General features: G+C 61.7%; 2 protein-coding genes across 5 annotated transcripts in view; one reads left to right on the top strand and one right to left on the bottom strand.

The window, feature by feature from the left end:
* The first annotated feature begins 655 nt into the window (after positions 1–655).
* CSNK1G2 (casein kinase 1 gamma 2) overlaps positions 656–10,242 on the top strand; it is a 36,504-nt gene continuing 26,917 nt past the window's right edge. For 3 of the 4 annotated variants that reach the window (XR_002724735.1, XM_023183592.1, XM_023183590.1), the window contains exon 1: positions 656–927. The gene's annotated coding sequence lies outside the window, so the exon portion shown is untranslated. Of the gene's footprint in view, positions 928–2,355; positions 2,501–10,242 lie in introns of those variants that run through there. The other variant, XM_023183591.1, reaches the window with a different exon arrangement.
* LOC111520662 (uncharacterized protein CSNK1G2-AS1-like) overlaps positions 9,534–10,242 on the bottom strand; it is a 2,244-nt gene continuing 1,535 nt past the window's right edge. Inside the window, 2 exon segments of the mRNA XM_023183593.2 lie at positions 9,534–10,002; positions 10,202–10,221. Coding sequence (XP_023039361.1) covers positions 9,890–10,002; positions 10,202–10,221 — 133 coding nt within the window. The 3' untranslated portion in view covers positions 9,534–9,889.

Here is a 10,242-nt window from a genome sequence, read left to right as displayed (position 1 = left end):
TTGCTGATGTCACGGTGGAAGAGGACCTTGGGGTACCCAAGCCACCGCTTTTCTCCCCCTGGACACGGAGCAGTTATTCTAGAACTTTTTCCCCTCCTGGCTCAGGAAAGTCAGATGGAAAAACCCTCTTGCCCTTAACCAGCTCATTTCCTGGCCAGCCGCCTCTTCCAGCGCCTGCCCCGGAAACCTCAAGGCCTCGCGCGCGCAACCCGCCACCTCCCCGCGCCGCGCCCGCCACCGCCCCACGCACGGAACGCCCCGCGGCGCCGCCCGTCCGTGACGTCAGGTGGCGAGACTGTGACGTAACACACAAGGCGGCGGGCGGTGCCAGGGCGACCAGCCACGCGTCGCCATGGCAACAGCGGGCGGGGAGGGGCGGGCGGCGGAAGCTCCGCCCCCGGGAGGGTGTGCACACTGTTCGACTCCCTTCGCTGCCCGCGCGCGTCCCCGCGGCCACGCGCTTTCGGTGTCCCCCGCGGTCAGCGGGCCAGCGGCCTCGGAGCGGCCGCAAAGCGCGGTGGCCGTCGCGCGGCGCCATCCGTTGTCGCAAAGCGGCGCGAGAGACGCCCGGCTGGGCGTTGGCCCCGCCCCGCGCTGTGACGTCGGCGGCGCGCGTCCCCGGCGCCCCGGCCGCGGCTGCGCAGTGGGGCGCGTATGGCCGCCGCCCCCCGCTGGCAGACGCTGGCGGCGTAAGGCGCGCGGGTCCCGGAGCGGGCGCGGCGGAGCGCGGCGAGCCGGGCGCTTCCCGTCCCGAACATGCGGAGGCCGGCCCAGGCGGCGCGGGAGCCGGAGCGGGGGCCCGAGCGGGCACCGGAGCCGGAGCGCGAGCGGGCGCTGGGTCCGGAGCGGGGGTCCAGTGCGCTGCGCTGCTGAGGCCGGGCCGGCCGCCCAGACGCTGCCCGCGGGCCCGGCCACGGCGGAGCCAAGGTAACGACGCGCGCGCCTGCCCCGGCCCCCACACCCCCTGCACCCTGGCTGTCGGCGCCCCCAGTGACCCCTGGCGCCCCCGGCCCCACACTCAGGGTTCACTGCCCCCCTGCGACCTGCCGACCCCGCACTCCGGACCGCGGCGCCTCCCACGCTGACCCCCCACACTCAGGGCCCCACCACCGCAACACCTCGCTGACCCTTCACTCGGGACCCCAGCGCCCCCACCCCACTGAACCGGCGCTCAGGACCTCCAGACACAGCCCCACGCTGACCTCCACACTCAGGAGTCTGACGCCCCAGTGACCCTCATACTCCAGACCCTGCCCCCGCCGCTCTAGTGACTCCCCACTATGCACCCCGGTGACTGCCGTGCTCCAACTCCCCTGCCCTCTGCTGAGCTTTTAGTCCCTACCCCACCTCCCGCTTTCTTTCCCCACCCAGTGCTCAAGCCCACCGCCCACCGCCCACTCTCCCGTGTCTCTTATGCCTCCCCGTGTTCTGTTCCGCAGGCCCCTGCCCACCTGGCCCCATCGCCTACTCCTGTCTTGGCCTGGCCCCTCCCCACGCAGCTGTGTCCCAGTCCTCACTTTGTGGTCGTAAAGCTCTTGAGGGGGGAGACAGCAGGGGAATGGTGGGGGATAGGAAGGTGGTCTGATCTGCAGGGACCTGTTGCGGCACTGCCTGGGAACTCCCGGCTGGGCTCGCTGCCCCCTCCCCCTTCCGCTGTGGCCACCGGCTTTGTTTTCCGGAAACGCACGGATCAGGGAGGGAGGGTGAGATGTCTGAACAGGGCCTGCGGTGGCCTCACCGATCCCCATCCCCGCCTGGCTTCTCTCTCCCAACTTTCTTAGGGGAAGACTTTCCCGTTGGGGGGCGTGGGGGCTGAGAGGACATTCGGGGACTGTTGCGTCTGGAGCCAGAATGGCTTTGGGACATCTGGTTCTTATTCCTGTGGCCTCCGGATGGCATTGTTTGTAGGAAGCGGGCCGGAGTGTTGTCTGTGTAGGTGGAGTCCAGCATCTTCTCCCCGTTACGCTCCACCGTGTGGCCCAGGGCTCCGGGGCCGTCCACACGGCCATGTGGTGGGGCTCTGCCTCCCCACCCCAGGACATGCTGGAGCCTTCTTGGTGTTTCCTGGTTCCCGGAGGCCCTGGTAGTTCGTGGGTGTGGGAGCTGAGCAGGAAGGTACACAGGCTCCCATCTGGAGGGAAAACCCAGGCGTCCCGCCGCGGGAAGGAGCTCGGATTAGGGAGGGGACTGGGGGGGGTGGGAGGCAGCTGGGGATGGAAGCACTCCGGGCTACTCTGCCCTGCACAGCCCAGCCCAGCCTGGGGTGCCTCTGTGCAGAGGACAGACTGTGTGCCAGGGCCCCCAGGTTTGAAAGGGGGAAGTTCGCGGTTGTCACTGGTACTTTGTTTTGTTTTCCCCTGTGTCTCCACCAAAGCGAAACGCTCTGGGCCGGGCTGACTGATGAGTTTCCCAGGCAGGCAGTCCCCGGGAGTGTGTGCAGGCACGCGCACGCCTGCCTTGACGTCTCTAGGGCCCAGAGTGTTTTGCTCAGCCCCCCAAGGTGAGCTCCGAGAGCCGCTCCTGCACAGATGGGAGGGAACTGGAGACCTGCATGCAGGGGAGCGGGGTCTGGACAGGGTCGCATTGGAAGGGCCAGGTCTGGGGGTGAGAGGCCAGCCGTATGTTCTGCAGGACTGTGCGGCCGGCACATGGGGTGAAATGTCAGAGGAGCTGTCTCTGCTCCTTTCACCCGGTGGGAGGCAAAACCCCAGCTGGTCTGTAGTGTCTGCATTTATTATACCTGCAGTGCGGTCGGACCTCCTTGTGTGTAAAGGGGCTTCCTGATTTGATCCTGTCTGTTTCCTCTGAAGAGGATGAGGGACCAGCGCCTCTTTGCCGGGACTCTGGGCAGGGCGATGCTGCAGCACTTGGTACAGATGGGTTTTGTGGAATTGCTGATTCGGGTTTCTTCTTTTCTTCTTCTCTTCCTTTTTAATGATACAGTAATTACTCTGGGCTACAAAGGAAGTAGGTGAGGGTTTTTTTAATTGAAAGTTCCTGTTGCTCATCCCAAGCTTAGGGGAAGCCAGTACACCAGCCATTAATTTGGGGATTGGGGTAGTCCTGTTGGTGTGCCAGGCACGGTGGGGGGGCACTGTGTCTGTGGGGACTGGTGGGGGGGTCAGTGCACGCCCAAGAGGCAGGCCCTAGCCCCCCAGCAGATGTGTCTGCAGAGCCACTGGGACAGACCGAAGCTGAGCTTAGGGACGGTCGGCGTTGCCCCGGGGTATATGGAGTGATGTTGCCTCCTTTCTGCATCCCCATCGAGCTGCCCCAGGCCCCCGGGGGCTCATGGTCCGTCAAGGCCTTGACTGAGGCCTGGCGGAGAGCAGGTGGTGGGTGGAGGCAGCGCTCTGGGTGCTGTTGAGGCCCAGGGCCGGTCACAGCCTGGCAGGGGCTGCGGGCCTCGGGTGGCAGTGGGCAGGCCGGCGTGTGGGGCTGGCTGACTTTCTGTGAACCTGGAGAGGACACAGGGCCCATGTGAAGGAGGCCCTGGCCCGAGTCCTGGTTAGTGTCGCGGTGGTGGCGGGCAGCTGTGGGCTTTGTCCTCAGGTCAGCCTCAAGTCCCGTGTCCAGCTAGGGCTCGGTGGCTGCGCGCGTGCTGGATCGAGCTCTGGTGTCAGGCATGCCGGGTCCGCCTCCACCACCCCACAGATCTGCGGATGCTCCGCTGGCAGCCACGTGAGAGAACCTGTTGGGTGGCGGCCTCTGGGCACGGCCGTCTGAGTGAGGCCTGCAGTCTGGAGGCTCCCCAGGTTGGGAGGCTCCGCGTCTGCCTCTTCCTCATTCTGGAGTTCTCGTGGGGCCGGTGCTGTGGGGCTTCCCGGGAAGTGGGTGGAGCGCCCATTTTACAGATGAGGAAGTCGAGGCCTACTTGGCCTCCTTGGGTAGAGGAGGAAGTGGTGGTTACTGACTCCCACACCTGTGCTCCTCTGGTTACCCGCTGTGCCAGTGGGAGCAGTGACAGAGGGGTGGTGGCCCTGCGGGCAGAGGATGGGCCTCACCACCTTCCCCATCCTCTCTACCGGCTCTGGGTCCAGGGGACTGTGCTGCCTCTGTGACTGGCACGTGGATGCAGCCGTCTCCTGGATGGGTCTGTCCAGGAACTGGACTGGCCTGGCGGGGTGGGGGGTGCCCCTTTGTGCCACCTCAGCGAGGGCTCAAAGTGAGGGGCTAGGACCACCAGAATGAGGCTCGGAGTCCCAGACCAGGGCGAGCCCATCGCTATTTATTCATTTGTTTATTTAGAGATGGAGTCTCGCTCTGTTGCCCAGGCTGGAGTGCAGTGGCACGATCTCAGCTCACTGCAACCTCTGCCTCCTGGGTTCAAGCGATTCTCCTGCCTCAACCTCCTGAGTATCTGAGATGACGTGCACCACCACACCCGGCTAATTTTTTTGTATTGTTTTAGTAGAGGCGGGGTTTCACCATGTTGGTCAGGCTGGTCTCAAACTCCTGACCTTGTGAGCCACCGCGCCTGGCCTATTTATTTATTTTTTTGAGGCGGAGTCTCATTCTGTAGCCCAGGCTGGAGTGCAGTGGCGCGATCTTGGCTCACTGCCACCTCTGCCTTCTGTGTTCAAGTGATTGTCCCACATCAGCCTCCTGGGTAGCTGGGAAGCGCCACCACGCCCGACTAGTTTTTGTATTTTTCATAGAGACTGGGTTTCTCCATGTTGGCCGAGCTGGTCTTGAACTCCTGACCTCAGGTGATCCGCCCGCCTCAGCCTCCCACATAGCTGGGATTACAGGAGTGAGCCCTGCGCCCGGCCCTGTCGCTATGTAAAAGGCAGAGGAAACCTGAGAGGTTTTTGAGCGCGTGATTGCCCTTTGGATCCTTGAAGAAAGTCGTACTTCAAGGTAATCTCTCAATTATCTGTAAACTTTCACCCTCTGGAGTGAGGCCCCCCAAGTCCTGGTCTGGATTAGTGGACAGAGTCCCCGCCTGTGAGGTCTCATGGCCGGTCCTGCCCCCTTGGCCATGGTGCTGTGGGCTGTGTTGCTGGTGGGACCCGCCCTCCTTAGGGACTTTGTTTCCCCGGTGACTCCAGGATGCTCATGTCATCTGCGATGACCTCTGCCCCTTCCCGCCTGACGTCCGTCCCCAAGAAAAATGGCAAGTGTGCAAGGGCTTGTCCCGTCTGCGGCGGCCGTGCCCCTCAGGCTTCTGCTCCAGTGGTCCTGGGGCCAGGCGGCTGGCGCCAATGCCCAGGCTCTGCCTGCGGTCACTTCCCATGACGGGACCAGCATGAGGACAGAGACTGGCCCGTGTCTGCCTCTGACTTGCTGGATGGGCCTTTGAGTTCCTCTGAGGGTGGGTGCTCTGAGGGGGATCCAGCCAGAGCCCTGGAGCCTGCAGGTGGGCGGGGCCGGGGCTTGTGGCCGCAGGAGTGGTGCGCGTGTGCACTGGCAGCGTCCGCACAGGTGTGTCCATGCCGTGCCATCACGCTGGTCAGGCCTGTACGCTGCGGAGAGGGTGCTGTGTGGGGTTCGCTGCCTGAGTCCTGGGTGTACCATGGCTGTCCTGTTGGAAGTGGTCAGGTACCTCCGCAGCCCCTCGGACCTCGCCCGGGGACCTGGGCTGTGGGTGTGGTAACGTGATCGGGCCCCCATGAGTCGGCTCGTCCTCCTTGTGCCCGGGCGCTGGCCTCTCCTTCCTGTGGGCGCACAGCCCCGGTTCCTCTGAAAGCTTCATGGGCCAGGACCCCAGAAGAGCTGGTTAAACCCTGGCCCTGTGAACAGGAGGTGTGGCTTCAGGGGGCGGCCCGGCCCCAGGCTCAGACTTGATCCTTCGCCGAGGGAGCCATTCTGGGAGGCCGCTGCCCCTGGCCCCGTCCTGCCCCCTCTCATCCCCGGGGTGCTGGCCAGAGCCGGCCTCGCCGCGTTTCTTAAAATTAACGATCCCGGCCGGACGCGGTGGCTCACGCCTGTAATCCCAGCTCTTTGGGAGGCCAAGGTGGGCAGATCACGAGGTCAGGAGATCGAGACCAGCCTGGCCAACAATATGAAACCCTGTCTCTACTAAAAATACAAAAAATTAGCCGGGCGTAGTGGCAGATGCCTGTAGTCCCAGCTACTTGGGAGGCTGAGGCAGGAGAATGGCGTGAACCCGGGAGGAGGAGCTTGCAGTGAGCTGAGATCGCGCCACTGCACTCCAGCCTGGGGGACAGAGCGAGACTCCCTCTCAAAAAAAAAAAAAAAAAAATTAACGATCCCATCACACTGACCCAGCTCACTGTTCTCTTACCAGACTTATTTGGGTATGGTCCTCAGAGCATGAGCCACTTTTATAATCCACATTCGGTAGAGTTTAGCGATGTGTGCACATAAGTGATTTTTATACAGCGGACCCTTGAGCAGGGTGGGGTTTAGGGCTCCAGCCCCTCATGCAGTATAATACCCTCGTATAGCTTTCGAGTCCTCCAGACTCCGCTGCCCACAGCCTGCTGGTGACCGGAGGCCTTGGGAGGACACGTGGTCCACGCTCACACCCCTCGTGTATTGTGTTAGGTGCTGCGTTCTCATAGTGAGGGAAGCTGGACCCTTCGAGAAAAGCATAAAGAACATAAACCCTGTTTGCTCTCCACGCAGTGGAAGTGACGCTCATGCAAGCCTTTGTCCTCGTCGTGTTCACGTTGAGGGCTGAGGAGGGGAGGATGGGTCTCGCTGTCTCGGGTGGCAGAGTGGGAGGGAGCCAGGAGAGGCTGGCACCCTCAGGGCAGCCTTTATTGGAAAAAATCCGTGTCCGAGTGGACCTGTCAGTTCAGACCCGCCGTGGTCAAGGCTCCTGTGTGTGTGCAGCCACCACCTCTTATTCCAGAGCGTTCTTATCACCTGCAAAGGGAGTCCCGGTCCCTTCAGCAGCCAGCCTTCCACACCGTCCTTTCCAGAACCTTCCCAGATTGAGACGCTGTCCTCGTGAAACGTTCACTCCCCTGCCCTCTCCAGCCCCTGGCACCCCCATCCTACTTTCTGTCTCTGTGACTCTGAGGGTTCTAGGGACCTCCTGGGGTGGAATCACAGAGGCTGAGGCCTTGTGTGTTTGGCGTCTCTCACTGGGCGTGACGTCCTCGGTGCATCCACGCCGTGGCCCGCATCCGAGCCTCGCTCCTGTTCGTGGCTGAGTCGTGTTCCGGTGTGTGGGTGGCCATGCGCTTATTTCCGTGATGGATGTTTGCATGGCATCTGCGTGTGGCGGCTGCGAGCATCTGTGTCCGGTTCCCACATGGCCTCATGATTGTTCTCGGGCGGACGTCTAGCGGTGGAACCGCTGATCACACGGCCACTCCGGGTTGGACCATCTGAGGAGCCGCTGACCGCCATCTACGGCACCTGCACTGTTTGTGTCCCCTGCTGGGTTTTGGGGACTGGATCTCTGCACAGCGACGACCACTCCCCTCCTTCCAGGGACCTGGTTTCTCCCGTCCTCGGGCCCGATGTTTCTCTGGCCTCAGGGCATCAGAGACTCTGCTGTCCTGATCCCCACGCCGTCTAGAAAGCCAGGGGTCCTGCACGTGCCTGGTGTCCCCACTACCTTGTCAGGCACAGGGCCAGATCTTGCACCCTGTGACGAGCACAGGCAGTGGGACAGACAGATGGATGTGCTGCCCATGACCTTCGCCACAGCAAGTTTAGAGGCCGGGGGCATCCAGTGTCCATAGAGTGACCGACAGGCCCCAGCCCCACAGGATCATCCAGGTGGCCCTGGCCTTTCAAGACCACAAAAAATCAACGTTTATTTATTTACTTATTTATTTATTTACTTTATTTTATTTTTTTGAGATGGAATCTCACTCTGTCGCCTAGGCTGGAGTGCAGTGGCCGGATCTCGGCTCACTGCAAACTCCGCCTCCTGGGTTCACGCCATTCTCCTCCTGCCTCAGCCTCCCGAGTAGCTGGGACTACAGGCGCCCGCCACCACGCTTGGCTGATTTTTTGTACTTTTAGTAGAGAAGGGGTTTCGCCATGTTAGCCAGGATGGTCTCGATCTCCTGACCTCGTGATCCGCCCGCCTTGGCCTCCCAAAGTGCTGGGATTACAGGCGTGAGCCACCGCGCCCGGCCAAGTGTTTATTTTTAAGTAGCGAAAGAGAGCTCAGCAATGTCGGAGAGCTTGAACGTTACAGCAACATCTGAAGAAGGTGTTCTTTCCCAAATCTCAGACTCTAGGAGATGAGCACTGTCCGCTTTTCAGGGAAAATTGTCCAAGACCGCCCCCCCTCCTGAGACAGGAGGGGGGGCGCTTAGAAACAGCCAAAGCCTCCTTCCATGTCGGAACGGATGAGTCTTCCCAGGCTGGCCTGGCCTAAATCCGCTGCCGCCCACCGAACAAAAGGCGCCTTCTCGTGCCCCAGAGGCCACCAGCGCCGGTCCCCACTGCCTCCCTCCAGCCGGCGTCAGGCGGGGCCTGGCCTTTGGAAGGGAGGTGTCACCTGCTCTGGGGCATCTAGGAGGGAGGAGCTGTGGGAGTTTTGCTGGAGGCCCTCCAGGTGGGGGCTGCAGGGGCATTGTGGCGGAGTGTGTGGAAAGTTTTGGGTGAGCTGGGCGTGTATTTGCCTTGGTGCCCCTCTAGGTCCCTGGGTGAGCCACGTGCCCGGTTTTCAGGAGAGACCGTGGGTGTCAGAGGGCTGGCCAGGCGGGTGGTCTGTGTCTGTCCCCTGCTGTTGAAACGAGGGGAGGAAAGAGGAGACACCGTGTGCCTGGGGAGGCAACATTTTCTGCCATTTGGCCGATTTATAAAAATCAAAGATGGGGGCCTTCTGGGACCATGTGATGTCTTCCTGTTCAGACCCTGCCAGATCCTGAGGCTGGCTGCTTGTGTCCCCTTGGTCCTCCAGGGCTCCCTGAGAGGGCAGCGCCAGCTGTGTTGTGTGTGATGGGACGGGGGTCCCAGTTGGGGGGTGCAGCCTCCCAATGGGCCAGGACGGGGGATGCTTGGGTGTCCCCAGGATTCGCAGGCTGGGCGGGAGGAAGCAGAGTGCACCTCCCCACCCTCCTCTTCTCTGCTGTTTCTGACTCAACATCGTGAAGCATGACATTAAACTGAGATGTGGTGAGACTGGGGCCACCCTCATTTCCACATAAGGCCGTGTTTCTGTTTACTAGGGGCTAGGACTTGGCATGTCATTTTGGGGGATAGCCCAACCCTTCTGTGTGAAAGGGGTTGTGGTGGTCACTGCAGGACAGCAAGGACACCCTGGCTCCTCAGTGGGCGGTGGGTGCAGGGCTGGACGAGGGCCCAGGGGGCAGCCGCTAGTACACCGATCGCGTATGTGTCATCCTTGGCCTCTGGGCACTGAGACTGCCTGGGTGACGGAGGGTGCGATGCTTCCGTGTTTTCAACCTTTTTTTTTTTGTTTCTGGAGACAGAGTCTTGCTGTTGCCAAGGCAGAGTGCAGTGGTGCCATCTCGGCTTACTGCAGCCTCCAGGAGGTTCAAGTGATTCTCCTGCCTCAGCCTCCCGAGTAGCTGGGATTACAGGCCACCACCACCATGCCCAGCTAATTTTTCTGTTTTTAGTAGAGACAGGGTTTCACCATGTTGGCCAGGATGGTCTCAAACTCCTGACCTCAAGTGATCCACCCACCTCGGCCTCCCAAAGTGTACATATCCTTTTGTTAACAGTATATTTGACGATGATTTAAAAAACCCAATCCCTGAAGGCCCTTAATAAAAGCTGGGGTGAATACAGGCCTGACTCTGAGGGGTACGTGCCTGGCAGGCATCGCCCGGTGCGCAGGGCCAGGAGCCGAGTCGTGAGGGACTGGATGGAGGCCAGGGGATGGCAAAGACCTGGGCAGCTCCCCGGGACCAAGCTCTCGCCTGGGGCTCCATGGGGAGTGAGGCCGAACCCCGCAGTGCCCTCCACTCTGCAGCCCTCGTGGGGAGCATCACAGAGGCAGGAGCCGGCGACCGAGGTGACTGCCTTCCGGTGGAGGGAAACCAGGGCGGGACATCACCCGGCGGCTCCCACGCTGTGAGGGGAAAAGGCACCCCAGACCGGCGTCAGCAACAGGGTGCAACCGGGAAAAAAAAAAAAAAAGAAAAGGAAATGTGGAAACGCAGCCCACCCAGGTTTTCCATGGCTGTTCGTGGTTACGCTTCGGGAAGGACCAGTGTCCTCCCAGACCTAGCAGGATTCCGGTGGGAGCCACCCAGGGTCCCACCCAGCCCCGGGACCTGCCGTGGGAGCTTGCTTTCCTGGTGGAGTGCCTGACCCTGCCTGAGTGCTCCCGCCGCTGTC

Source organism: Piliocolobus tephrosceles, chromosome 21 (assembly GCF_002776525.5).
Source record: "Piliocolobus tephrosceles isolate RC106 chromosome 21, ASM277652v3, whole genome shotgun sequence".
NCBI lineage: Eukaryota > Metazoa > Chordata > Mammalia > Primates > Cercopithecidae > Piliocolobus > Piliocolobus tephrosceles.
This window is presented reverse-complemented; position numbering and strand designations above follow the sequence as displayed.